At 46.3% G+C, this 27,004-nt stretch overlaps 1 protein-coding gene across 4 annotated transcripts; it reads right to left on the reverse strand.

Moving 5' to 3' along the window:
- Positions 1-11,123: 11,123 nt before the first annotated feature.
- On the reverse strand, positions 11,124-26,789 carry LOC120062557 (C-terminal-binding protein 2). 4 transcript variants are annotated; one of them, XM_039012616.1, is made up of 11 exons: positions 26,667-26,788; positions 25,253-25,311; positions 24,298-24,461; positions 19,020-19,174; positions 17,027-17,171; positions 16,649-16,855; positions 16,211-16,425; positions 15,198-15,328; positions 12,650-12,777; positions 12,046-12,166; positions 11,124-11,863 (listed from the first exon to the last, which is right to left on the reverse strand). In XM_039012616.1, exons 3-11 carry the CDS (start codon positions 24,353-24,355, stop codon positions 11,689-11,691), a joined length of 1,335 nt encoding a protein of 444 aa, XP_038868544.1. In that variant the 5' UTR covers positions 24,356-24,461; positions 25,253-25,311; positions 26,667-26,788; the 3' UTR covers positions 11,124-11,688. The 4 variants fall into 4 exon arrangements, with proteins under 4 accessions (XP_038868544.1, XP_038868545.1, XP_038868546.1 ...); XM_039012619.1 differs by having other exon boundaries at positions 11,756-11,863; positions 12,025-12,166; positions 26,667-26,789; XM_039012617.1 differs by lacking the exons at positions 24,298-24,461; positions 25,253-25,311; positions 26,667-26,788 and adding an exon at positions 21,338-21,445.
- Between the last annotated feature and the right edge of the window lie 215 nt (positions 26,790-27,004).

The following is a 27,004-nucleotide window of genomic DNA, read 5'->3' on the forward strand; positions in this document are numbered from 1 at the left end:
GTAGCCCCTAACCTCATATTGCTGACGAGGTAATGAACACCATGTAACCCACAGATTAATAGATCTTACTTGGCAGTCAGTGCATTCCTATTGTACAGTGTTTCTGTTTCATGGACCATTTAAAATGTTTTAATTGTTACAGTTGGAGCGGAGAAATCCCAACAGTCTGCTTGTTGAATGACGCCAGATCAGCAGTCTGGCTCTGGAAAAGACAAGTCCATGTAACGATAAATAGAGTAGGGTCATAGTGGTCAACCCGGCTGATGACTCCACTGGACAAACTTCCTCTGGTCAGTGAAGTGAAGGAGAGAGGGTTAAAGCCTGTCTGTGTCTTGACATAACTATTCCCCCACAGCTGTCAAACACATGGACAACATATTACTGCTCCACTACTGAGCTGGCTATTGATCCATGTGTTGGGGCTCAGTATGAAGCTCAGTGTGAATGAGCCTGTGTGTGTGTGTGTGTGTGTGTGTGTGTGTGTCAAACTAACATACGCACACACACACAAAGGCGTCTCTGGAAGTTCCAAAACATGTCATTTGTAAATATTTAAGCCTTGGGCGATCCCTCCTCTCAGCTATCCTTTTCCCTCCTCCATCCTCCAGACCTTAGATGTGGGCTAAGACTGGATTTATCCCAAAGCTAAGGACGTTCCTTCTCTCCTAAGCTGTGCTGTAATGATAAGAAGCCGCCTGGGTTAATGGGCCACGATGACCTCTCAGTGAACCCTTTATAGGAACCAACTGGAAGCCCTCATTCCCCCTATCTCGCCCCATCTCACCTCTGCCCTTCTCCTCTCTTACTGAAAGTAGGTTACGGAAAACACAAACTTGCTCTGCCCGCTGATTAACGACAGAGCTGGACGTCCACACTGGCTGACTCACACTGGCCTAAAGGTGAACGTCTCACACACACGCATAAAACTGCAACATACACGTTGGCACTGATCACACTGGCCTGTTCTGGATTTGAGTCACAGCAGGATGAGCACAGAGCGGCTTACCACTTGGCGCACATCACACACACTAAAACAACTGATATCGAACCGCGCGCACACACACACTTGTCAAGTGGCAGAAGCCAGAACTCCATTATTGAGACACACGGTTATAAAGGATAACGGGGATGGAGAAAGTAGGCCAGATACAACGTTCTAGTTATTATCGGAAACACAGAACTCAGTACCGATGTGACCCCCTGATGATGTCATCTCCAAGCCATCCATTGTAAAGATTAATATTTATATGAGGACGGGCAAATATTAGAGGTCTCATCTTTGGGTTACTAATACAATCCCTGGATTGAACGTGAGGGCCTGATGAGTCTATACAGATGTTCATTTATCATGCACACAAAGATTGTCTTCTGTCTTGTCAACAAGAAACACTTTCAATCTCACTTAAACAATACAACCTTCCATGGGCCCTGGAGCTTCTCTCTTGGGCTCCTGGCCCTACGCTTGACCAGTGGACCCCAACAGTTTTTTTATTACTCTGACCTACCTAAAGCTTTTTACAAGTAAAGCTAGTTAGTAAAGAAGAGGTTTCTAGCCAGCAGGATGTAGTCTGGTCTTCAACGACCACCCCAAAACAAATACCCCATTTCCCATCATATGACCCCGACCCACCATGACAGTAACTAATCAACTTCCCTAAAGTCACATTTTTTACAGGTCCACCGATGTATTCCAAGGTTGTATTGACGTCTCTGTGGATCAGTATCCCCCCACCCCCTAGCGCCAGATAAATATCCTGGTCCAGGGCCATTGTGGGGTCTGGCAGGGGAGTGCAGCACCAGGGCTGGGGCTAGAGGACGGATGAGGGCAGCACATCCTGTTGCAAAACAAACTAGCTCGGAGTGGGAAACGGGGGGCACAGGGGCCAGTGAATCAGCCTGTTAAAAAGCTGTTTTCTCCCCGGGCCTCCGTCAGAGAGATCATTATGCAACCTGTTCTTTCCCCTGACGAATGCTTCTCACGAAAGGAGGGTCGCTGGCACCCCAACAGTGACTATACAGGAAGAGAGAGCTCAATGACTAACACTCACATACAATTGACTTATGACAAGTGAACACCAAAGTCCCTTAATACGAGCTAACTGTTGAGAAAGGTAGGATACCTTCTAGAATCCGCAATAAGCTGTATATTTCACTCCATATGATGTCATGTAGAACAGCTACCAGGAAGGGATTACAGTTGCTGTGTACTGACCTATGGAAATACTGACCTATGGAAATACTGTCCTATGGAAATACTGACCTATGGAAATACTGACCTATGGAAATACTGACCTATGGAAATACTGACCTATGGAAATACTGACCTATGGAAATACTGTCCTATGGAAATACTGTCCTATGGAAATACTGTCCTATGGAAATACTGACCTATGGAAATACTGTCCTATGGAAATACTGACCTATGGAAATACTGACCTATGGAAATACTGTCCTATGGAAATACTGACCTATGGAAATACTGACCTATGGAAATACTGACCTATGGAAATACTGACCTATGGAAATACTGTCCTATGGAAATACTGACCTATGGAAATACTGACCTATGGAAATACTGTCCTATGGAAATACTGACCTATGGAAATACTGACCTATGGAAATACTGTCCTATGGAAAATGCAGCTCCTTGTGAGGAAGGAAAATTAACAAGTCAAGAGGAAAACAAACTCACATCCCGTCCACCTCCCACAGCTAGTTACAAGCCTACAGTGTTGTTTATCTGGTAGAGAGATGGAGTGTTGGTCTGAGGGCATAGGAAGTACATATTAAAAGGGCTCGTCATAAAACGTTTCACATTAATCAAAGGTGGCATTGCATCCTAGGTAGCTTCCGTGCACGTGTGTACCCAAGATAGCTTTTGCCGAAGGGTGCCGTAGCTCAGCCTAGGGGAATATCCGAAGTAGACGGAGTACAACCAAGGGGGCCTCCCTCCAGCGATGGGACCATGAGGTTTAGACCGCTCTCTCGTCAGGGGTTACGGATGGTACATGTGGTAGCAATTTTGGAGTTGGCATTCCCAGCCACATGATGCTATGACTGTACCCCTCTCCGCTGCCTGCCTGCACCCCCACCTGGCCTGCCTACTTGTAAAGCTGCCGTGAGCTCTGGAGCGCTTGGCACTGCATCACCCCAGTGCCCATATAAAGACAGAGACAAAGGTTGTAAACAGTTAGTTAGGGGAGGCAGTGGTTTGTAAACCTTGCTCCTATCCCCAGGGCTGGAGGAAGGCAGGCAGCACCCCTGGGTTATCACTGTAAACCTTGCTCCTATCCCCAGGGCTGGAGGAAGGCAGGCAGCACCCCTGGGTTATCACTGTAAACCTTGCTCCTATCCCCAGGGCTGGAGGAAGGCAGGCAGCACCCCTGGGTTATCACTGTAAACCTTGCTCCTATCCCCAGGGCTGGAGGAAGGCAGGCAGCACCCCTGGGTTATCACTGTAAACCTTGCTCCTATCCCCAGGGCTGGAGGAAGGCAGGCAGCACCCCTGGGTTATCACTGTAAACCTTGCTCCTATCCCCAGGGCTGGAGGAAGGCAGGCAGCACCCCTGGGTTATCACTGCAAACCTTGCTCCTATCCCCAGGGCTGGAGGAAGGCAGGCAGCACCCCTGGGTTATCACTGTAAACCTTGCTCCTATCCCCAGGGCTGGAGGCAGGCAGGCAGCACCTCTGGGTTATCACTGTAAACCTTGCTCCTATCCCCAGGGCTGGAGGAAGGCAGGCAGCACCCCTGGGTTATCACTGCAAACCTTGCTCCTATCCCCAGGGCTGGAGGAAGGCAGGCAGCACCCCTGGGTTATCACTGTAAACCTTGCTCCTATCCCCAGGGCTGGAGGAAGGCAGGCAGCACCCCTGGGTTATCACTGTAAACCTTGCTCCTATCCCCAGGGCTGGAGGAAGGCAGGCAGCACCCCTGGGTTATCACTGTAAACCTTGCTCCTATCCCCAGGGCTGGAGGCAGGCAGGCAGCACCCCTGGGTTATCACTGTAAACCTTGCTCCTATCCCCAGGGCTGGAGGAAGGCAGGCAGCACCCCTGGGTTATCACTGCAAACCTTGCTCCTATCCCCAGGGCTGGAGGAAGGCAGGCAGCACCCCTGGGTTATCACTGTAAACCTTGCTCCTATCCCCAGGGCTGGAGGAAGGCAGGCAGCACCCCTGGGTTATCACTGTAAACCTTGCTCCTATCCCCAGGGCTGGAGGAAGGCAGGCAGCACCCCTGGGTTATCACTGCAAACCTTGCTCCTATCCCCAGGGCTGGAGGAAGGCAGGCAGCACCCCTGGGTTATCACTGCAAACCTTGCTCCTATCCCCAGGGCTGGAGGAAGGCAGGCAGCACCCCTGGGTTATCACTGTAAACCTTGCTCCTATCCCCAGGGCTGGAGGAAGGCAGGCAGCACCCCTGGGTTATCACTGTAAACCTTGCTCCTATCCCCAGGGCTGGAGGAAGGCAGGCAGCACCCCTGGGTTATCACTGCAAACCTTGCTCCTATCCCCAGGGCTGGAGGAAGGCAGGCAGCACCCCTGGGTTATCACTGTAAACCTTGCTCCTATCCCCAGGGCTGGAGGAAGGCAGGCAGCACCCCTGGGTTATCACTGTAAACCTTGCTCCTATCCCCAGGGCTGGAGGAAGGCAGGCAGCACCCCTGGGTTATCACTGTAAACCTTGCTCCTATCCCCAGGGCTGGAGGAAGGCAGGCAGCACCCCTGGGTTATCACTGCAAACCTTGCACTATGCACTCTCACAAGTATACACACACTGAATGAATCTCGTAAAGCTCAAGGCTGAGGGTAATATCCATACAGGCAATATGATAGAAGATTCTCCTTGTTCTCAGAGTTTGAGGACACACTGCACAGGCTGTAGCTAAATTCACTATTCAGATGAAGCAAGAGCAACTGCCCATCAAATCAGCTAAAGGTTTCACACACACACGCACACACACACGAGACAGAGACAGATTAAGACAGAAAGACCATTACCTTCAACAGAAGAAAGCAGCGTGAGAAAGAAAAGGGTTAATTTTTGGGATTTTATTAAAATACGGTGTGGAGTTTACCATCGGAAACAAACATGATTGTTTCTAATAAAAAAAGTAAACAAAACAAAAATAAAGCTTAAGAGCCTAGTTACAGGAGACTGTTTTTCTATTTTTTAATGGATTTTGCAGTCTGGTGAAAGAAAATCAATTAATTCACGACAAGAGTGAGTTAAAGACCCCCCCAAAAAGGAATCATGTTCACATGTTGTAAAAATACATTTCCCAAATTTCACCATTACACACAGCTCATTTAAAACATTCATTCATTCATTATTAGATGAAGGTTAGATGTCAGTGCCAAAGAACAGAACAGACAGTAAAACCAAATACAGCACTCACAGTGCACAGAGGGAAGAACACGAGACTGTAGGAGGGTGGAACACAAAACGGATGGAGAGAGCGCAGGAGGGTGGAACACGAAACGGATGGAGAGAGCGCAGGAGGGTGGAACACGAAACGGATGGAGAGTGCAGGAGGGTGGAACACGAAACGGATGGAGAGAGTGCAGGAGGGTGGAACACAAAACGGATGGAGAGTGCAGGAGGGTGGAACACGAAACGGATGGAGAGAGTGCAGGAGGGTGGAACACAAAACGGATGGAGAGAGCGCAGGAGGGTGGAACACGAAACGGATGGAGAGAGCGCAGGAGGGTGGAACACGAAACGGATGGAGAGTGCAGGAGGGTGGAACACGAAACGGATGGAGAGAGTGCAGGAGGGTGGAACACGAAACGGATGGAGAGTGCAGGAGGGTGGAACACGAAACGGATGGAGAGAGTGCAGGAGGGTGGAACACGAAACGGATGGAGAGAGTGCAGGAGGGTGGAACACGAAACGGATGGAGAGTGCAGGAGGGTGGAACACGAAACGGATGGAGAGAGTGCAGGAGGGTGGAACACGAAACGGATGGAGAGTGCAGGAGGGTGGAACACGAAACGGATGGAGAGAGTGCAGGAGGGTGGAACACGAAACGGATGGAGAGTGCAGGAGGGTGGGAACATGAAACGGATGGAGAGAGTGCAGGAGGGTGGGAACATGAAACGGATGGAGAGAACATGAAACAGATGGAGAGAGTGCAGGAGGGTGGGAACATGAAACGGATGGAGCGAGAGAGTGTGCAGGAGGGTATGTTTGTATTTGAACCCTGAGAGATTAAAGTGACCAATTCTGTCCATCATTTGCTGCATGTCTGCCAGACCACACCAGTGTTTGGTGTGGCTCGGGGCTGGCCATGAAAGACCCTTTCAGAGGGGGAACATTCTCACACCCGAGTGAAATATCAGGTGGACTTCCCTTCAGTCTGTAGCACTGCCAGTGACCTGCTGGGTTACATGTAGGGCATATTCAATCAAAACGGTCAACCTGGTTGCATGGTTAAGCCAGACATTTTTTATTCTGCACTGAAATAATGCATATTTTAATTGATGTACCCAACAAATAATTTGCTGTTTCAAACTAAAAGACAACTGCATATCAATTCAAATGTGCTTTTTTCAGTTACTTTTGAATAATCCGGCAAAACTCTTTCACCAGTATTGATTGAATACAGACTGTAAAGTGTTAGTTGTTAGTGTGACTTCTGACTGTGTCTCCTACCTCACCTACTGTGGTCAACTGTGATTAAGGCAGTAAGTGTTTCCATGGTAACTCTACAGCTACTTTATAGGGAGAGTTAAGGCCCGGAGGTTTCCGGCTGGATAGCACAGCTACGCTACGTACGGCAGAGTGGCTAGGACAAAAAACATTTCACAAAACGTTTCAAAAGGGATTTTTTTTTGTTGTTTCTGAAATGTTTCAGTACAACATGTAGAACCCAGAGATAGATTACAAAACAAAGAAAACGAATGGTTTCAACAACACAGTGAGTGCTGAACTGAAAACAACCCAAATATGTCATCAATATCATCAACGGCAATGTAAGATCACAATTTACGCTCATAATTCAAACTATTGGGGATATTAAAATATATATATATATATATATATAAATATATATATATATATATATAAAATCACATGAGACAGGAGCCTATAATGTTTGGACACAGGCACACTCCCATGTCCTCAGACTCTGGTAGGTAGGGGAAAAACTGTACATCACTGGTTACTGACCACCACAAAGTGGCAACTTGGGTTAAGGGTAAAGCACTGGGAAGCAAAGGGTGGACAACAACATAACAATCTTTAAGCTAATATCATTTACCCTCCAAAAATACCTTACATGCACAATAGCTAGAGCAGCATTAGGGGAAAGAGAAAGGCATCTACTTCTATATTCTAGAAAAGAAACTAACAGGTCAAGCTGACGCTTTGAATTTTCCTCCAAGTTACATTATTCTGTAGAACAGGAGGTTGAAGAAACTTGTCAGACGGAATCTGATGTCCAATCAAAAATCAGGGGAAAGCATTGTGCTCGTTTTCCACAGAGAAACAAATGAAGTAGAAAAGATCCAAACGCAGAGATAAGTAACTGGTTTTGAAGACAGAGATTGAAAGGAAATCCTCTCCAGTTTGGTCATTGAGTTAGTGGGGGTCTTTATTGATCATCGTCAGTGCTACAATTTTCACAACCCTCCCAGGAATAGCAGAGGTCACTAGAAAAGCTGTACAGGAAAAGAAAAGGGTTTGAACGTACATTCATTATCTGTTACTGAGGTACTACAAGGGTATTCCCTTGATACGACGAGAGACGACGGCATTAAGAGTTAATCGTAGGGACTACTCCTTTAGAAAGACAACGATGACTTGTCAATACAACCATGGGTGGATCCACATAGATACCGTCTCCTTCGCAAAGCCACTCTAGAGTATGGAAGAATAAACACAATCCACCCTTGTTCTTAAAAGGGAATGGTGAATCCCTTTGTCTTGTTAGAAAGGGATGGTTGAATCCACACGTTGGCTACATCGCCGGTCCTATCTTAAAGGGATGGGTGGATCCACACAGGCTGATAAAGCGCTAGTGGAGAGCCGAGTTCTTCAGGGGCTGGATGGGGTGAAAAAGAGAGAAGGGGGGGGGAGAGGTTGGGGATGGACTGCGCATAAAGGAGAGAGGTCGGGGAGAAAGACAGCGAGTCCTCGCCTTGTCACCCGTCCCTGTTGTCTTTGGAAGTCAGCGGTATTTGATGTACTTCACCTGCCCTATGGCTGACTGCTGTGTGGATGTGTTAGGAAAACCCAGAGGGCGCCAGAGCTAGCTGTCTGGCTGGTACTAAACCACACTGTAGCCATCCGAGCACAGCCTGACTAAGCATTCGCATGGCAGTGCCCCCCCCCCCCCCTGCTGGCCAAACCTCTGTCCTACACACCTGACCTGTGCTGCTCTAAGCTAGGGTTTTCCCTATCACTACACAGCTGATTCAAATAACCAACTCATCATCAAGCTTTGATTATTTGAATCAGCTGTGTAGTGCTATGGCAAAAAACCAAAAGGTGCACCCGGGGAGGAAGGGGGGGGGTGAGGTTGGGAAACCCTTCCCTAGGCTGCCCACTGGCCTCAGCTCACTCTGCGTGGGTGGGTGGGTGTGCGTACTCGGCGTTAAGTGCCTCTGAAAAACAAAATGTCCATACACAATAATTCAGTCTTTTTGTATGAAGTGAAATTTCAATCCACTATCCAACTGATATGAAACTGTTGTCACATGATGTTGAAGCTCCACACCGCTTCAGGGGTCTTCCTTTACAGAACAAACGCTTCACCTAACTGTTGAGTATAAGACCATGTGTAAAGTGATGATACAGAGTCCATAGGACGCCATCCATCTGACCTTTCAACAGGAAGTGACTGGAGCTGGAAAAAAGGAGCTTGGCCATTTCATCATAAAAAGGGGACGTAAAAACAGTGAGTTATCGCCTGACAAAGGAGAGGTTTCACCATCTTAAGGAGAAGAGACATACAGAAAGGGTCTGACACAGCAGAGGCAGTGGAGACAGATTAAACATGCTTCATTAAGGTTTCAGCTCCACACTGACATTATTCATCCCTACACTAGCCAACAGACAGACAGACAAGGAATCAGATAGCCTGCTCCCAGATCTGACTAGCTTTAGATAACTTGGCTAAAGCTAGCTGACTTGTCTTCAGATACATATCTCGAATCAGGCTAGGAATCGGGCCAATAGAAGCTTGGTGTCGTGTTGTCTTATTGTTGTACACATTTTCTTAAATGAGAGAGATGTCAGAGAGAGAGAGAGAGATGTCAGAGAGAGAGAGAGAGATGTCAGAGAGAGAGAGAGAGATGTCAGAGAGAGAGAGAGAGATGTCAGAGAGAGAGAGAGAGATGTCAGAGAGAGAGCGAGAGGTCAGAGAGAGAGCGAGAGATGTCAGAGAGAGAGGTCAGAGAGAGAGAGAGAGAGGTCAGAGAGAGAGAGAGAGGTCAGAGAGAGAGAGAGAGGTCAGAGAGAGAGAGAGAGAGAGGTCAGAGAGAGAGAGAGAGGTCAGAGAGAGAGAGAGAGAGAGGTCAGAGAGAGAGAGAGAGAGAGGTCAGAGAGAGAGAGAGCGAGATGTCAGAGAGAGAGAGAGAGGTCAGAGAGAGAGAGAGAGGTCAGAGAGAGAGAGGTCAGAGAGAGAGAGAGAGGTCAGAGAGAGAGAGAGATGTCAGAGAGAGAGAGAGATGTCAGAGAGAGAGCGAGATGTCAGAGAGAGAGCGAGATGTCAGAGAGAGAGATGTCAGAGAGAGAGATGTCAGAGAGAGAGAGATGTCAGAGAGAGAAAATGACAGAGAGAGAGATATCAGAGAGAGAGAGACGTCAGAGAGAGAGAGACGTCAGAGAGAGAGAGACGTCAGAGAGAGAGAGACGTCAGAGAGAGAGAGAGAGAGAGAGAGGTCAGAGAGAGGTCAGAGAGAGGTCAGAGAGAGAAAATGACAGAGAGAGAGATGTCAGAGAGAGAGAGATGTCAGAGAGAGAGAGCTGTCAGAGAGAGAGAGAGCTGTCAGAGAGAGAGAGAGCTGTCAGAGAGAGAGAGAGCTGTCAGAGAGAGAGAGAGCTGTCAGAGAGAGAGAGAGCTGTCAGAGAGAGAGAGAGCTGTCAGAGAGAGAGAGAGCTGTCAGAGAGAGAGAGAGCTGTCAGAGAGAGAGCTGTCAGAGAGAGAGAGAGCTGTCAGAGAGAGAGAGAGCTGTCAGAGAGAGAGAGAGCTGTCAGAGAGAGAGAGAGCTGTCAGAGAGAGAGCTGTCAGAGAGAGAGAGAGCTGTCAGAGAGAGAGAGAGCTGTCAGAGAGAGAGAGAGACGTCAGAGAGAGAGAGAGACGTCAGAGAGAGAGAGAGACGTCAGAGAGAGAGAGAGACGTCAGAGAGAGAGAGAGACGTCAGAGAGAGAGAGAGACGTCAGAGAGAGAGAGAGACGTCAGAGAGAGAGAGAGACGTCAGAGAGAGAGAGAGACGTCAGAGAGAGAGAGAGACGTCAGAGAGAGAGAGAGACGTCAGAGAGAGAGAGAGACGTCAGAGAGAGAGAGAGACGTCAGAGAGAGAGAGAGACGTCAGAGAGAGAGAGAGACGTCAGAGAGAGAGAGAGACGTCAGAGAGAGAGAGAGACGTCAGAGAGAGAGAGAGACGTCAGAGAGAGAGAGAGACGTCAGAGAGAGAGAGAGACGTCAGAGAGAGAGAGAGACGTCAGAGAGAGAGAGACGTCAGAGAGAGAGAGACGTCAGAGAGAGAGAGACGTCAGAGAGAGAGAGACGTCAGAGAGAGAGAGACGTCAGAGAGAGAGAGACGTCAGAGAGAGAGAGACGTCAGAGAGAGAGAGACGTCAGAGAGAGAGAGACGTCAGAGAGAGAGAGACGTCAGAGAGAGAGAGACGTCAGAGAGAGAGAGACGTCAGAGAGAGAGAGACGTCAGAGAGAGAGAGACGTCAGAGAGAGAGAGACGTCAGAGAGAGAGAGACGTCAGAGAGAGAGAGACGTCAGAGAGAGAGAGACGTCAGAGAGAGAGAGACGTCAGAGAGAGAGAGACGTCAGAGAGAGAGACGTCAGAGAGAGAGACGTCAGAGAGAGAGAGACGTCAGAGAGAGAGAGACGCTAGAGAGAGACGTCAGAGAGAGATAGAGACGTCAGAGAGAGATAGACGCTAGAGAGAGATGTCAGAGAGAGAGAGAGATGTAGGCAGAGAGAGAGAGAGATGTAGGCAGAGAGAGAGAGAGAGATGTCAGAGAGAGAGATGGGCCAAACCTTCACTCCTCTCTCACTGATCAAAACAACCAGGGAGAAAACAGCTAGCCTCACAGTCCAGCCTCACTGCAGAAATGCTACTCAAAACAAAAACACCTACAATCATAACAGATCAACAGCAAAAAAATGTTTTGCTTTCACCCCCCCAAAAAAATACAACTCAAGAAATATACCAATCCAATTATTGAATCCTTGAGAAGAGAGTTATTGCTGAAGGTGTGGAGGGATATGGAGGTAAGGGGGAGGGGTTGAGGGAGGTCCGAGGAAGGGGTTCCGGAGGGGGAGAGGGGGCATGTTGTGGACGGGCGGGTCACTCCTGGACTGGTACTGTGTTTTGAAGGATCCAGCTGAAACCGGATCAAACCGGAACCCCAGTGTCAATCTGCCTGAGGTCGGTGGTAATGATGAAAATGGTGGGAGGGGGTGGGTTGTTGGTTTCCAGGGGTGATGAAGGAATGTTGGGGTGCTATTGGTCAGAGGAGATGTCTCTGTCTGCCTCAGCCTTGCTGGGTTGCCCTGGCGATGGGGCGTGGGGGGGATGGGACACAGGGGTGATGGCGTGAGCCAGGGCCAGAGCCTCTACCCCTGCACCTGCCCCTGTCAAACCCCCTGCTGCCACACTGATCAGACCTGCAGGAAACCTGAGAGAGAGAGATGGAGGAGAGAGAGAGATGGGGGAGAGAAAGAGAGAGAGGGGATTTGTATATCAGGAGGTCAACATGCTATAGAATATTCAGATACAATTGATAATTGATCAAATAATCCTGACACTTCCTGACTTGTCCTCCTCTCCCATGCTCACCTTAACCGCTGGGGGTCTCACCTGTATGCTGAGGCTATGTTGAGTTCGGGGTGGACTGTCGCAACCTCCATACTGGGCCACTGTGACGCTGCCATCAGATATTCCTTATTCACACAGTTCTTCAGACTGTCTGGAATACGACCTAACAGAACACAGACAGACAGAGATGGGGGGACAGACATACAGACGGGGAGGGGACAGACATACAGACGGGGGCGACAGACATACAGACCGGGGGGGGGGACAGACATACAGACCGGGGGGGGGGGACAGACATACAGACGGGGGACAAACAGAGAGAGAAACGGGACAGACATACAGACAGACATACAGATGGGGGGACAGACATACAGACAGGGGGACAGACATACAGACAGGGGGACAGACATACAGATGGGGGGACAGACATACAGACGGGGGACAGACAGAGAGAGAAACGGGACAGACAGATGGGGTCAAGGGGTTAGAGTGGACCTAAGATATCAGAACACCACACCACTTTAGAACCTCAAAACATGCAGCCATATTCAAGCTATAGAAAACCACTGAAATTATTTAATAACCAATGTCTAACCAGGAAACTAATAATCTAAAATTAGGATTGAGTGTTAGGGCTTGGTTTTACCAGTGATGGCCCGGCGCACCTCCCTGGCTGCCTCCTCTCTGGCCTCGATGGAGGCCTGCTCACTATACCAGGAGGTGTGGGGGGTACAGATGAGGTTGGGAGCATCTTTCAGAGGGCCCTGTGAGAAACTACAACAGAGGGGGGGGGGGGGGGGGGGTTAGGCTTAGAGAGTAAAGAGTAGGGCTGACACCATTTAGTCAACTGGTCTATTGTTTGGTCAATAGGCTGTTGGTCGAGCGAGATTTCTTCAGTCGACCAGTAGCAATATATATATCATGGTGTACAAGACCCCTGTTTGATTGGCGCCTGTCTGAGTGGACTGATCCATTGTGGAGGCTGTAGGGATGGTACAGTCCATCACCAAGACGTGCTACTGAAATTGTATATGATGATATTACATAAGAACAATGGTGGAACACTAATAAAAATGATATTATAACAAATGTGTTCTAATACGTTGGATAGTGGTCGCTGTCCGCAGTTCTGAAACACATCAGTGCGCTGTTGAATTGGAGACTTTGTCTAGACCATGTTGCTATGTGCATAATAGCCAAGTTAACCACCATATTGGTGTTGAGAACAATGCAGCGGAGACATCAGAAGAATGAGGAGCCGAGAAAACAGCCCTTGTATTATTGTCAAGGAGAGGAGAGCGGAAATACCAACTTAATTATGTCTACAACCAATGGCTTAACTGTTAAATGTGGCTGGCTTTATAAATCATCCATATATATCTACAGAAATAAGAGCTCCTGCTACTGTTGCCTGTTTGAGTGTTTGTTTAATATCCTACTGATTGCGTGAGCACCAAGCGTCACGCGTCGACAAGTACAACAGTTTTGAATCTTTGCTTTGCTGTAATAAAGGCTTTACACTTGAGCACAGCCTCTATGCTATCATGTATCATGTATTTAGTGTTGTTTACAGTGTTCCAAATTGTCTGAAAAATTATATTTATAATAATAATGCTCCATTTTTCTTGATCTCATTATTGTTATGATTATGATGATGGTCATTATATTAACAAGTAATATCATTATCATTAGTAGGCTTGGTATAGCAGCCTTGTATAACCACCATTGAGCTGTAGGACTAAGAGCACATCCTATTTAGTCTTAATACTGTAACCAAGGCCTATATTTCAATACTTATATAGGCTACTGTATCAATCAATCATTTGTTCATATCATCACTCGGGGCTCCCGCGTGCCACAGCGGTCTAAGGCACTGTATCCTGTCACTAAGGACCCTGGTTCGATCCCGGGCTTTATCACAACCGGCTGTGATCGGGAGTCCCATAAGGCGGCACACAATTGGCCCAGCATCGTCCAGGTTAGGGGAGGGTTTGGCCGGGGTAGGCCATCATTGTAAAATAAGAATTTGTTCTTAACTGACTTGCCTAGTTAAAGGTTTAATAAATAAAACAATCATTTGTGGCAGCTGTGATATCCCTCCTAAATGGCTCGGGCTAATGTTCCTATCCACCCAGCAGGCTAGACTCTTTTTTATTGCTATGTAACTGTAATGAAAGTTGTATTGTCAATTTGTTTTGTATTTAAAACGCCACTTTAAGGGTGTACATGACACTGCAACAAAATCTCCCCAAGGGGACAGGAAAGTATCACACACACCATACGAGTCATTCATTATTTGAAATGCAATCAAGCATTTTAGTTCAAAAATGAAATAAAGCAATCCTTGAATAATTAGCCTAACAATAAATAAACCATTATATTTCGGAATTTGCATTCACGAATGCGACTGTTTTTAGTCTTAGCTTTAATAAAGGCTTAACAAAGAAACGTTACAACAAACTCTCTGGTATGCTTAAAATGTATTCACTGTTGTTTATATTGTTCCAAACGGTCAGAAAGATTATAATCTAACAGCAGCTGCTTGGCACACAGCACTTTCTCCTTACCTTCTTTTTCTTGATCTCTAGTATTTCCCACAACTAGTCACATTTATTCCACACATCTGACTTCCTCTTTACCTCCTGAGCAACCAGTAGCCTAAACATTCTCCCGGTTCAAGTTCGTCACGGCCTCTGCATTTTGCTGTTATGGTGTTCGAAGTTTGTTATAACCAATTTATTGATGTGATTATGATATGCTATAGGTCAGGCCCTATTGGTCAGGTGCATGCGATGCATACATGTGTCACGTAAAGAGAGCAAGAGTTGAGGGAATAGGGAATGTTTTTCCTAACAAATGAGGGATTTTGTTCACCAAACTTTTCAGTCAGAAATGTCTGTAATTATGTTGCAGCTTCAGCAACACGAACAGTGAGATATACACTGTGCTATTCACTGCAGCAGGGCGAGAGACGATGGTTCTAGTCACAGTCAATCGCTGCCTTTTCTTCTTTTAAACAGCAAGTCTGAGCCCAGCAACTTATATATGGAAAAATATAAGTACAGAAATTTGACCGAAAGAACAGACAACTCTTGGTAGACCAAGATTAGTTTTAGTTGGGGACAGCCCTAGGAAAGAGAGAGGGAGAGTCAAGGTTAGAGAGGAAGGACTGAACAGCCAGTGTGTGGGTGTACCTGAAGGGCTCTGTCTCGTGGACGTCCAGCGCAGCTCCTCGTATACGTCCTTCCTTCAGGGCCTGAGCCAGAGCCTTCTCATCCACCAGACCCCCCCGCGCAGAGTTCACCAGGAACGCTCCCTGACGCATCTTCAGAGGGACCATACACACAGTGTTAAAGTAATACACACTCACAAACTCACTGCACCAGTATAACAGACCTGGGAAGACTAGACTTTAACTTTACTTTGTGCAAAGTCACTTTTTTCAGCGGAACATATAGTTATACTATTTGAATACAGTTCCCACAAAACAACTACTTTTTGAAACAATTTGAATATAGATCCCACAAAACTACTACTTTTTAAAACCATTTGAATACAGATCCCACAAAATTACTACTTTTTAAAACAATTTGAAAACAGATGTGAGAAAGCAACTACTTAAATATTTGAATACAGTAATAATTCCATTATCATGCAATTATAAAGACATTTCCAAAGTCCTATGTTGCAGTTGTAATCAAAGTTAATACACCTGATGTTAAGAGCGGCTGTACTACCTCATGAACATACAGTGCCAGTCAAAAGTTTGGACAAAAAGTTCTTAATTTTACTATCTATACATGGTACAATAATAGTGAATACATCAAAACTATGAAATAACAAATATGGAATCATGTAGTAAGCAAATTTGTATATATTTTATATTTAAGATTCTTCAAAGTAGTTAATATAGTTTCAACTAAAGGGCAATTATTTTCTTTGGGGGATACAAATTACTTTGTAACTTCAATGACAGTATCAACATTTGAGCTTTTATAACAAACTAATGTCTTTACAGTATTACATATTAGTTTCTAGGGCACAATATGTGCTTCAACAGTAGATAGTACTCATATAAGCCCAATACAGGCTGTATCTCAATCAATTCAAACATTTCCTGGTGTTCCTAAATAGAATATGGTGCTGCTAACTTTAAGTGGGAGCACCAGTGCTCTCCCACTGTTTTCATTTAGAGCCCTGTGCACACCTGTTTGATGGTGAAGTCATTGATGAGGTGGTGGTTGTGTTCGTTGAGGCTACAGTGTAGAGAAACACAGTCAGAGTGAATGAGCAGGTCCTGGAGGGTAGCCATCCTCTGCAGACCCAGGGAGCGCTCCACACCATCAGGCAGGTAGGGGTCGTAGAAGATCACCCCGAAACCAAACGCCTTGGCCCGCAGAGCCACCGCCTGGCCCACACGACCTGTAGAGAGAGGGCAACACAAGGTTAACGATTGTTTTCCCTAGAGTATTTTGGTGGGGCATTTAGGCACCCAAAGCAAATTCCAGGGCCTCTGGCAGACCCTATTGTTGATTTTTAAAAAGGGCCAGTCTTAGACCAAATTCAGCTGCTCCAAATCTGCCCATTCTACATTACCTCCTAACTCCATAAACGTACATATCCTGCCCCCAGTACACCCACTTACCCAGGCCGATGATGCCCAGCGTCTCCCCCCGGATGCGGGCAGCGTCGCCGGCTACCTCCCTGATCTGCTCCACGCTGGAGGCCCTGGTGCCCTCCCTCAGGGCCTGATGCATCCAGGTGACCCGACGGTACAGGTTTAGGATCAGACATAAGGATGTGTCGGCCGTCTCCTCCACCGACGACGCCGGCACGTTACACACCGCGATGCCTGGGGGGGGGGGGGACATAGGTTGTAAAGGCTGAAGTAGGTACACTATTGGCAGAACATAGCGAAGGCCTAAGGCCAGAGAAGTGGTGGTCTGTGTATCTGTTGATGTGTAATATTTATCTGTGTGTACCTGTTCGTCTGCATACTGTGTGTGCATCCGTCGTGACTCACCAAGCTCAGCTGCAGCTTTGATGTCGACGTTGTCAAAGCCACTGCCGATCCTGACGATGACTCGGAGGCCTTTGAACTTGTCCAGGTCGTCTCTAGAGAGAGTGATGGTGTGGTAGAGCAGAGCCCCCACTGCCTCGTTCAACACCTAGAGTTAACACACATTAATACAGCCTGGTTCAGAGTTAACACACATTAATACAGCCTGGTTCAGAGTTAACACACATTAATACAGCCTGGTTCAGAGTTAACACACATTAATACAGCCTGGTTCAGAGTTAACACACATTAATACAGCCTGGTTCAACACCTACAGAGTTAACACACATTAATACAGCCTGGTTCAACACCTACAGAGTTAACACACATTAATACAGCCTGGTTCAGAGTTAACACACATTAATACAGCCTGGTTCAACACCTACAGAGTTAACACACATTAATACAGCCTGGTTCAACACCTACAGAGTTAACACACATTAATACAGCCTGGTTCAGAGTTAACACACATTAATACAGCCTGGTTCAGAGTTAACACACATTAATACAGCCTGGTTCAGAGTTAACACACATTAATACAGCCTGGTTCAGAGTTAACACACATTAATACAGCCTGGTTCAGAGTTAACACACATTAATACAGCCTGGTTCAGAGTTAACACACATTAATACAGCCTGGTTCAGAGTTAACACACATTAATACAGCCTGGTTCAGAGTTAACACACATTAATACAGCCTGGTTCAGAGTTAACACACATTAATACAGCCTGGTTCAGAGTTAACACACATTAATACAGCCTGGTTCAGAGTTAACACACATTAATACAGCCTGGTTCAGAGTTAACACACATTAATACAGCCTGGTTCAGAGTTAACACACATTAATACAGCCTGGTTCAGAGTTAACACACATTAATACAGCCTGGTTCAGAGTTAACACACATTAATACAGCCTGGTTCAGAGTTAACACACATTAATACAGCCTGGTTCAACACCTACAGAGTTAACACACATTAATACAGCCTGGTTCAACACCTACAGAGTTACCACACATTAATACAGCCTGGTTCAACACCTACAGAGTTAACACACATTAATACAGCCTGGTTCAACACCTACAGAGTTAACACACATTAATACAGCCTGGTTCAACACCTACAGAGTTAACACACATTAATACAGCCTGGTTCAGAGTTAACACACATTAATACAGCCTGGTTCAACACCTACAGAGTTAACACACATTAATACAGCCTGGTTCAACACCTACAGAGTTAACACACATGAATACAGCCTGGTTCAACACCTACAGAGTTAACACACATGAATACAGCCTGGTTCAACACCTACAGAGTTAACACACATTAATACAGCCTGGTTCAACACCTACAGAGTTAACACACATGAATACAGCCTGGTTCAACACCTACAGAGTTAACACACATTAATACAGCCTGGTTCAACACCTACAGAGTTAACACACATTAATACAGCCTGGTTCAACACCTACAGAGTTAACTCAGCATTAGTCAGGGTTAATGCAGACAGCTATACTGCTGGTTGTCCAGGTGAGAACAGAGCTGTTACTACAGCCTTGTACAGCTGGAATCCTTCATGGTGAAACTGCCACGTCCGTTTGCCATATTACAACAAAGAAGTTACTGCCAACATCCAAAACAGTTTTCCCCCCAGACATCATTGCACGCGCTATAGAACAGCAGCAGATGTAGTTCCATGATGCACAATGCTTTCCCAGCGCTGCATCGTCAAAAAAACAAAAACACCGTCCGTGGCGCTGTCTTTAAGGGAAAGTTCCTCAATACCAAACATATGGCTGGCAGTCAGGAAGTAGTCTTGAAGAACTGTTTCTTTTTTTTCATCAGAAACTGCTGCTTATAGCCACATGAACAGGAAGCTTACACCAAGTATATTATCATGCGTGTGTGTGTGTGTGTACGTAAGTGTGTCTCATGTCTGTGTGTGTGTGTGTCTACCTTCTCATGGATCTCCTGGGTGGACTGGGCATCACAGAAGGCCACAGTGGCCACGTCTTTCAGGATGGGCATCTCTATGGTGCAGTCTCGCCCGTCCAGCAGGGCCACCAGGGGCCGAGGGTGCATGGGCCCGTTCAGGATGGGGGGGCGGATGCCTGCCAGGGGAGACAGGACAGTTACCCATGATTTGGCATTATGAAACGTCACTAAATGTTGCATTCTTCTCACATGCTGATTTGGTTCCAATGGCTGGCTAGGTTGGTTGCAGCATGCAACACTCTATTTTGAGTTGGTTGTTTGCCCAGACAAAATGGCTTCCTTTGGGAATATGTGACACAGTGAAAACACAGCACACCACGGCATTTTCTTTCAGATGTGACTGTCCACTGAGCTTAGTGATTCAACAATCTTTCTGGAGTCTGGACAAGGGCAATATGATTCACTGCCCTAAACCTGAACACACCACTGCCCTGACCATTAAACACACCCCATTAATTTCCCTTCAAACTCAACCAGGCATGACAATAGCCACTGGCATCATCAGTGCTGGGGCCAGCCAGAGTAGAGTCAACCTGTATAATGAGTCTGACCACCAACATGACTACTACTACAAGTCCAAATTCTCTCAAAGTCAGTCCCATAACACCCTCCACATCACCGGTCCCCTCCACATCTCTGGTCTTCCCTACAAATAGCCAGGGTCTTGTCACCACCAGCACTGAGGGAGCACTGAGCAGTATGTGTGCTGCTATGGTTACGTAATAATAATAATAATGGAACTGGATCTACTGCAGAGAGAGCATCTGAGATCACAAAGAGATAGAGGCTTCAAGAGGACACTCACCTACAAGCTCAATACATTCAACTCCCCAAGCCCATGCACTCACACACGCTATGATGACACACACACACCACCCCAGTCCCCGTCCAGAGTAGAGGATGAAGATGCTTGCGGAACTGGCTGGCTGCAGTGCCAGCAAGGGGTGGAGAGGAGGGCGAGTGTGACTCCTGTTCCGTACACACACGCCACTGACACACGCCACTGACGCAGACTTTTTGTCCAGCGTGGTCCTGCGCACGTCTACCACCATTCATTACTGCAATTACATCTGCACGGACATAATCAATAATAAATGAACACTTAGTGGCCAGAATGTGACAAAGCCCAACAAACACAAATCTAACATCTGGTAAAGGTCACGGGAGAAATCTGGCAGCTAACATCATCACTGATACCATCATCACTTGTCTTAGCTCTCTCTGCCTCTCCATCTCTCTGAACTGATTATAACTGCCCTTCTCTCTCACAGAAAAGTGTAACACACAAACACACAGACACCCCTGGCCCCTAGACCAGAACCACCCCCTATCCACATCACACACGTGCGTACACACTCTCTGCCCTGCGCCACAGGTGTATGGTCTGGGGGGGGCGTGTCTCACTGGAGCATTCACGTGGACAGAGGGAAGGACCCATGCAGAAGCCGACACACAGACAGATATGCCCAAACAAACACTCTGTGCCATAGTGTGGGGGGGGGGGGGGTCTGTTGGAAGACAAATATTTGCGGACGCTTCCTGTGATGTCGGAGTATTTCCCAACACACACACACAAACGTCCCCCTAATATGTAACTGGGTCTAGCTGAGGAGGCTTATCAACGTGAATCTGCATCTCATTAAAAAACGTCAAGCATTTTCCTTTATGGTAGCCTAGCGGTTAGAGGGGCGGCAGGTAGCCTAGTGGTTAGAGTGTTGGTGGATCCAATCCCCGAGCTGACAAGGTAAAAATCTGTCGTTCTTCCCCTGAACAAGGAAGTTAGCCCACTGTTCCCCGGTAGGCATCATTGTAAATAAGAATTTGTTCTGAACTGACTTGCCTAGTTAAATTAAGGTTACATATCTTAATGTCCACATGCTGGAGATCACAATGGATTCACAATGACTGGTTAACAAGAAGAACACACACACGTAGTACCCTTGCATACTCAAGGCCTATGGAGCACAAGCATGGCCAAGCACACAATGCAATTCATTCAGCGCTTCATTCATTCTCTCCCTCCCTCTGCCTGTGGTTTGAGGAGTGTGAGAGAGCAGAGTGAGGGGGAGGGGCAGAGGGAGGGGCAGGGTAATAACGCAGTGCTGCTCCACCCTACCTCCAGCCAGACACACAGTTGCTCAATTCCTTTAACAGCTACAAGGACGCGCCAAGCAAAAAGGAAACGGCACACACACACTCGTCGGCAACACCACACCCAAGCCCATATCTTCAAGTTCTCCTTCACACACACATTTTACAACACACACACGGAGCCTAACCTTGCATTATGAAGTTAACCAGCCTGTCTTCCTCTCTCTCTCACCTCGCTCTCTACCTATCTATCGTTCGTTCTTTCTTTCTCTCTCTCTCTGTCAGACTGTTCTTGGATGGTTAGGACCCTGCTGTCATCCACACCCAGTCCCTCCCCCACCGCCCAGCTCCAATCACGGGCAGCTCTATTGAGGGCCAGCCAACCAGCACTAACCTCATTAGCATAGCCAGGCAGTGACTGGGCTGGGGGCTGTTAGGCTGTTTTTTTTTTTTTAAAGAGACAGCTGGCCTGTTTTCCTGTAGCCACGACCCTTCACCCTGCTCCTCTCACTCCTCTCAGGGGACCTGACTCTTCTAGACAACTCCCTCCATTTTATCATCACCCAAGAGCTGCATTTTGCACCATTTTATTTAGCCTTGTACAACAGTATAGACAGTACAAACCAGAAAGAAGCCAAATATGTACAGAATTTAATAAGGTAACTGGACCATCTTTAATGAGACTTTTTGTTTGTTTTTGTATACACTACAAATTAGGCTTGGCATGACTTGTAATGCCAATTAAAAAAAAAAAATACTATATTAAATAAGAATAACACCATGCTACCTTTACGGTAGGGATGGACACGGTTATTTGAATATTTAAATATCCGAACAGACATTAGTATTCGATTACTTGTGAGAGTATTCATTAAAAAAAATATAAATATATGCCTATTTTACCAATGAAAAGGCTTTGTCAAAAATGTAATACAATTATTTGAGACATTGCTACATGGTCTATCATTGTAGGCTATTACATTTGACATTTAAAAAAAACAGATTTATCAGTTTTTATGCGTGCCCCCCCAAAAAAACACACCGGTAGCCAACACACGTTTTACACGTGTAGCTTGTTGTTATTGTCGGTGAATCATAGCGGTGCTACAGTCAGAGGCTGCATGTGTAATCATAGCGGTGCTACAGTCAGAGGCTGCATGTGTAATCATAGCGGCGCTACAGTCAGAGGCTGCATGTGTAATCATAGCGGCGCTACAGTCAGAGGCTGCATGTGTAATCATAGCGGCGCTACAGTCAGAGGCTGCATGTGTAATCATAGCGGCGCTACAGTCAGAGGCTGCATGTGTAATCATAGCGGTGCTACAGTCAGAGGCTGCATGTGTAATCATAGCGGCGCTACAGTCAGAGGCTGCATGTGTAATCATAGCGGCGCTACAGTCAGAGGCTGCATGTGTAATCATAGCGGTGCTACAGTCAGATGCTGCATATGTAATCATAGCGGCGCTACAGTCAGATGCTGCATGTGTAATCATAGCGGCGCTACAGTCAGAGGCTGCATGTGTAATCATAGCGGCGCTACAGTCAGAGGCTGCATGTGTAATCATAGCGGTGCTACAGTCAGATGCTGCATATGTAATCATAGCGGCGCTACAGTCAGAGGCCGCATGTGTAATCATAGCGGCGCTACAGTCAGAGGCTGCATGTGTAATCATAGCGGTGCTACAGTCAGATGCTGCATATGTAATCATAGCGGCGCTACAGTCAGAGGCTGCATGTGTAATCATAGCGGTGCTACAGTCAGAGGCTGCATGTGTAATCATAGCGGCGCTACAGTCAGATGCTACATGTGTAATCATAGCGGTGCTACAGTCAGAGGCTGCATGTGTAATCATAGCGGCGCTACAGTCAGAGGCCGCATGTGTAATCATAGCGGTGCTACAGTCAGATGCTAAATGTGTAATCATAGCGGCGCTACAGTCAGAGGCAGCATGTGTAATCATAGCGGTGCTACAGTCAGATGCTACATGTGTAATCATAGCGGTGCTACAGTCAGAGGCAGCATGTGTAATCATAGCGGTGCTACAGTCAGAGGCTGCATGTGTAATCATAGCGGTGCTACAGTCAGAGGCTGCATGTGTAATCATAGCGGCGCTACAGTCAGAGGCTGCATGTGTAATCATAGCGGCGCTACAGTCAGAGGCTGCATGTGTAATCATAGCGGCGCTAGTCAGATGCTACATGTGTAATCATAGCGGCGCTACAGTCAGAGGCTGCATGTGTAATCATAGCGGTGCTACAGTCAGAGGCTGCATGTGTAATCACAGCAGCGCTAGTCAGAGGCTGCATGTGTAGCAAGTGAAGTGGGAGATTCCTAATCAAAGATCCTTTTCTGCGTCTGCTGAAACAAGCAGAGCTCACCGCACCGCCTCTCTCCCCAGTCACACGAGCAAGTCTCCATTGAAAATCTTTCAAACATGTATTTCGACTATTAGGATATCTCCCCAAAAGATCTGGATATTATTCTAATAGTGAAATCATTTCAAATGCCCATTCCTACTTTTCAGTTAATTTCTGTCTTTGTCAAAAGAAACCTTGCTCATGTTGTAGCCTAATGTAACCAGTCATTTATTCTAGCCTGTCACAGATCGTCATCATTTGTACCTTACCTTGGCATCGTTTCTCGCGGCTCACAGCTCAGACACACCAGCTTGGCCACCCACTAACCCCCCTTGAAATCCCCACAGACAGGAACAGGAAGTGCGATAAGGGCATTGTGCTCTCTCTCTCCAACTGTCCCAAACCCATGCCTTCACTAACCTACCTGCCACTGTTCACACCAATAGGCTAATCATTAATAACAGACTTCCCATATCAGCAGCTGATGTAAACCAAGTGCCAACGATTATAGTCATAGGCATGTGATAAGAGGCAGTAACAATACATTCAACCAATTGCAGGTATACATTTTTGTTTTGTTTTTAAGACCACACACATCCTTGAGCCCAATCAAGACATCTCTGGAGGAAGTTCTGATAGCACAGTAAGCGCACTGTAAAAAACATGTTGTATTATGAATGTGTGATGTTGGTGTAGCAATATGACTATAACGAATTGTGAAATCCTAATATTCAAATACTCTGAATGTGTGTAAGATGTACGACCTTGTCTGTGTCTCAAGGCTCCTTACCCTCACAGATGCGGTCAAGTCTCTGCCGCTTGACTTTGTGCTTGTCCATTAGAGCCATAGGCTGGCAGTCCTAACCCAGGACACAGCAAAACAGCACAGAGCACTACGGAGCCCCTTCAACAGAACACCAGCACGAGAAACCACTACTACCCACTGAGCAACACCTGCAGAGAGCGAGAGAGAGAGACAGTTGTTGTTACCTGTTAGAATGCGAAAGACTTTACTGCTAGTCATGTCTGCTGTAATGCCTTTCTTCTGCCACTTGGATTTCTCCTTTTGTGCCAATAACGTTAGACAGATATTGAATTTCAGAGACAGGGAGGAAGGAAGGGATAGTTACTGCTGCAGGATAGGACCCTCAGCGGGTTAGTTGTAGTAATGTGCTTTCAAGTCCTAGCAGGCTAAAGCCGTTACAATAACACAGGGTCCTAAGGATGAGGCGTCTACTAAACAGATGATAGGCCTATGTTCTTACACAAAATAATGTAGCATACATGTGTCTACACTTGTGATGTATAACATTACAAAAATTAATGAAACCATGACTCAAGGAACTGACAAACACATGCCTATGTAGTGTGGTATTGGTGAGTGTGTACTCTTCCTTCTGCTTCCTCTGTGGTAAATTCAAACCTAGGGCTTGTTTCAGTACTTTGAAAATGCATACATTCTTCTTCTCTTCCAAATGGTTATACCTGCTCTGACATGACTGGATTGGTGAAAGATATGTAGTTTAACCCTTACTTTCACCTATCCAATAGTGTGAGATCCTGGCTGAATCTCAAACCGAACAATTGGTCCCTAAGCCCTTTATCGAGTGATACAAGTGTTCAGTAGGAGATTTAGCCAATGATTACCTAATCAGGACAGACAAAGGAATGGTGCAGCTTCAAAGTATTTGACCAAGGCCATAAACGGAAAGACTAATAACCATATGGAGGAGTGGCAGACTTACCAGCAGGAGAATCCACTCAGTGTCTGTTCTGTCTGCGACTCACGTCTGTTCAGATCTCACTGTCAAGCAGAGACAAAACAGTTTGTTATTATCAGAGGGTCTTCTTCACTCACACCCTCTCAAACAAACTTACTTCAATTAGATAACATATCAGTCACTACTAGTCTAGGCCTAAGTGATATAAAAATGTGAGTGCTAAACATGGAGTACCTTGGGTTGTTTGGCAGAAAGATGTGAGGCCTTATAACAGAAAGTATTTGTTGAACAGTAGCTAGGCCTAGATCACTAATTGATGAAGACTGGTGTCTAACAATTTATAAAGTAAGCATACATATATGTGTGTGTGGTAACATAGTGGTTAAGGAGTTGGGCCAGTAACTGAAAGGTTGCTGGTTCAAATTCCTGAGCTGACTAGGTGAAATCCTTGAGCAAGGCACATGACCCTAATTGTCCCTGTAACTCACTTTGGATAAGACTGTCTGCTAAATGACTAAAATGTCAATGTGATGTGTACAAGTTTGGCTAGGCCTACAAACTGGACTCCAACAGAGAACAATGTTAGTTATAATTCTCTACTGAAAAAGATCCATTAAATGACACTTAGTTACAAAGAATCACAATCATCAAAGTTTAAGAAGTTGGGACAACATTCCAATACGTCGTATATGTAAAAAGTAGCAATGAATATGCATAAAACATCTTGAAACCCATCACAAAGTAATCAACAGACAGTGCGGGTTATGGAAACAATGGAAGTTTTGATATCATTGATTCAAAGTATTCAATACAGTTGTTCGCAAGCCAAAACCATTACCACATGTGGCTGCCGAAGTTTAGGCCTAACTATATTTCACTATCCCTTCAAAATTGAACAACTAGCTACAAGTTTCAAAACTCTGCAGAAGACGCTACGCTAACTAGTTAACTAGCAAGCTAGATGGCTACTAATAACGGCCGTTATCGCATCTGGCTAGTTAGCGAACGTTAGCTAGTTAGCCAACTAACGAACATTAGCTAACTAGGCAGCTAACAGTGCCAGATAAACAAATACTTCTGATCGATAGGAATCCTATTTCAATTCAACATAACGCCCTGTAACCATCCCAAAAATACACATTAAGTTCTCAACCTTCTGATGGCTAGTTTATTTTATCAAGCATATCAATCTACGGTTGGATGGTTAGCATAGCAAGTTAGCTTGCTTGCTAGCTACTATACTACTGCGTGTGGGAGATGCGTACAGGGGAGCCCATTTTCGTCCGATTCGCTATCAGCGAATGGCGCTACAATGTGAATATCTGAAATGCAGTAGTACAAGAACACCGGGAAACGTGGATCTCCACAACGTGCACGTTATGCACGCATCATTCGCTACCCCGGTAACCTAGTAACGCAAGAGCGGTGGATTAATTACCCCAAGAAATGTCTTTCAGTCGTGTTGAGGTGTCTGGACAGTTTGCGTGCGTCGGTGGTCTTCCCTCTCTCCCGATCGCCATGAAATCTGAGAAAGAGGAAGTCGCAGGTTCATGGGGGGTCAGGCCGCCGTACACAACGTGTGACGGGCAGAGTGAGAGGTACCAGTGCACTGTTTTAGGAGGGGGAAGGCAGAGCGCCCTCACCTTCCATGGCGGTGGACAGACAGCACACCCATTGGCCTTCTCCATACTTCATGTTTACGATGGACTGGATAAACTTACGATTTATCGTGCAATGTTCTTTAGAGGAAATTCTGTTTTTACAGGGTCACTGCCC

This window comes from Salvelinus namaycush, chromosome 17 (assembly GCF_016432855.1).
Source record: "Salvelinus namaycush isolate Seneca chromosome 17, SaNama_1.0, whole genome shotgun sequence".
In the NCBI taxonomy this organism is placed as follows: Eukaryota; Metazoa; Chordata; class Actinopteri; order Salmoniformes; family Salmonidae; genus Salvelinus; species Salvelinus namaycush.

What these genes read in the sequence shown, in the direction of transcription:
- LOC120062557 (XM_039012616.1), bottom strand. Translation starts at nt 24,355, where the DNA reads ATGGCTCTAATGGACAAGCACAAAGTCAAGCGGCAGAGACTTGACCGC. An exon ending in GCTGGGCATCATCGGCCTGG is followed by an intron (nt 16,426 to 16,648) that starts GTAAGTGGGTGT and finishes CTCTCTCTACAG; the next exon opens with GTCGTGTGGGCCAGGCGGTG. An exon ending in GGTGCGCCGGGCCATCACTG is followed by an intron (nt 12,167 to 12,649) that starts GTAAAACCAAGC and finishes GTGTTCTGTTAG; the next exon opens with GTCGTATTCCAGACAGTCTG.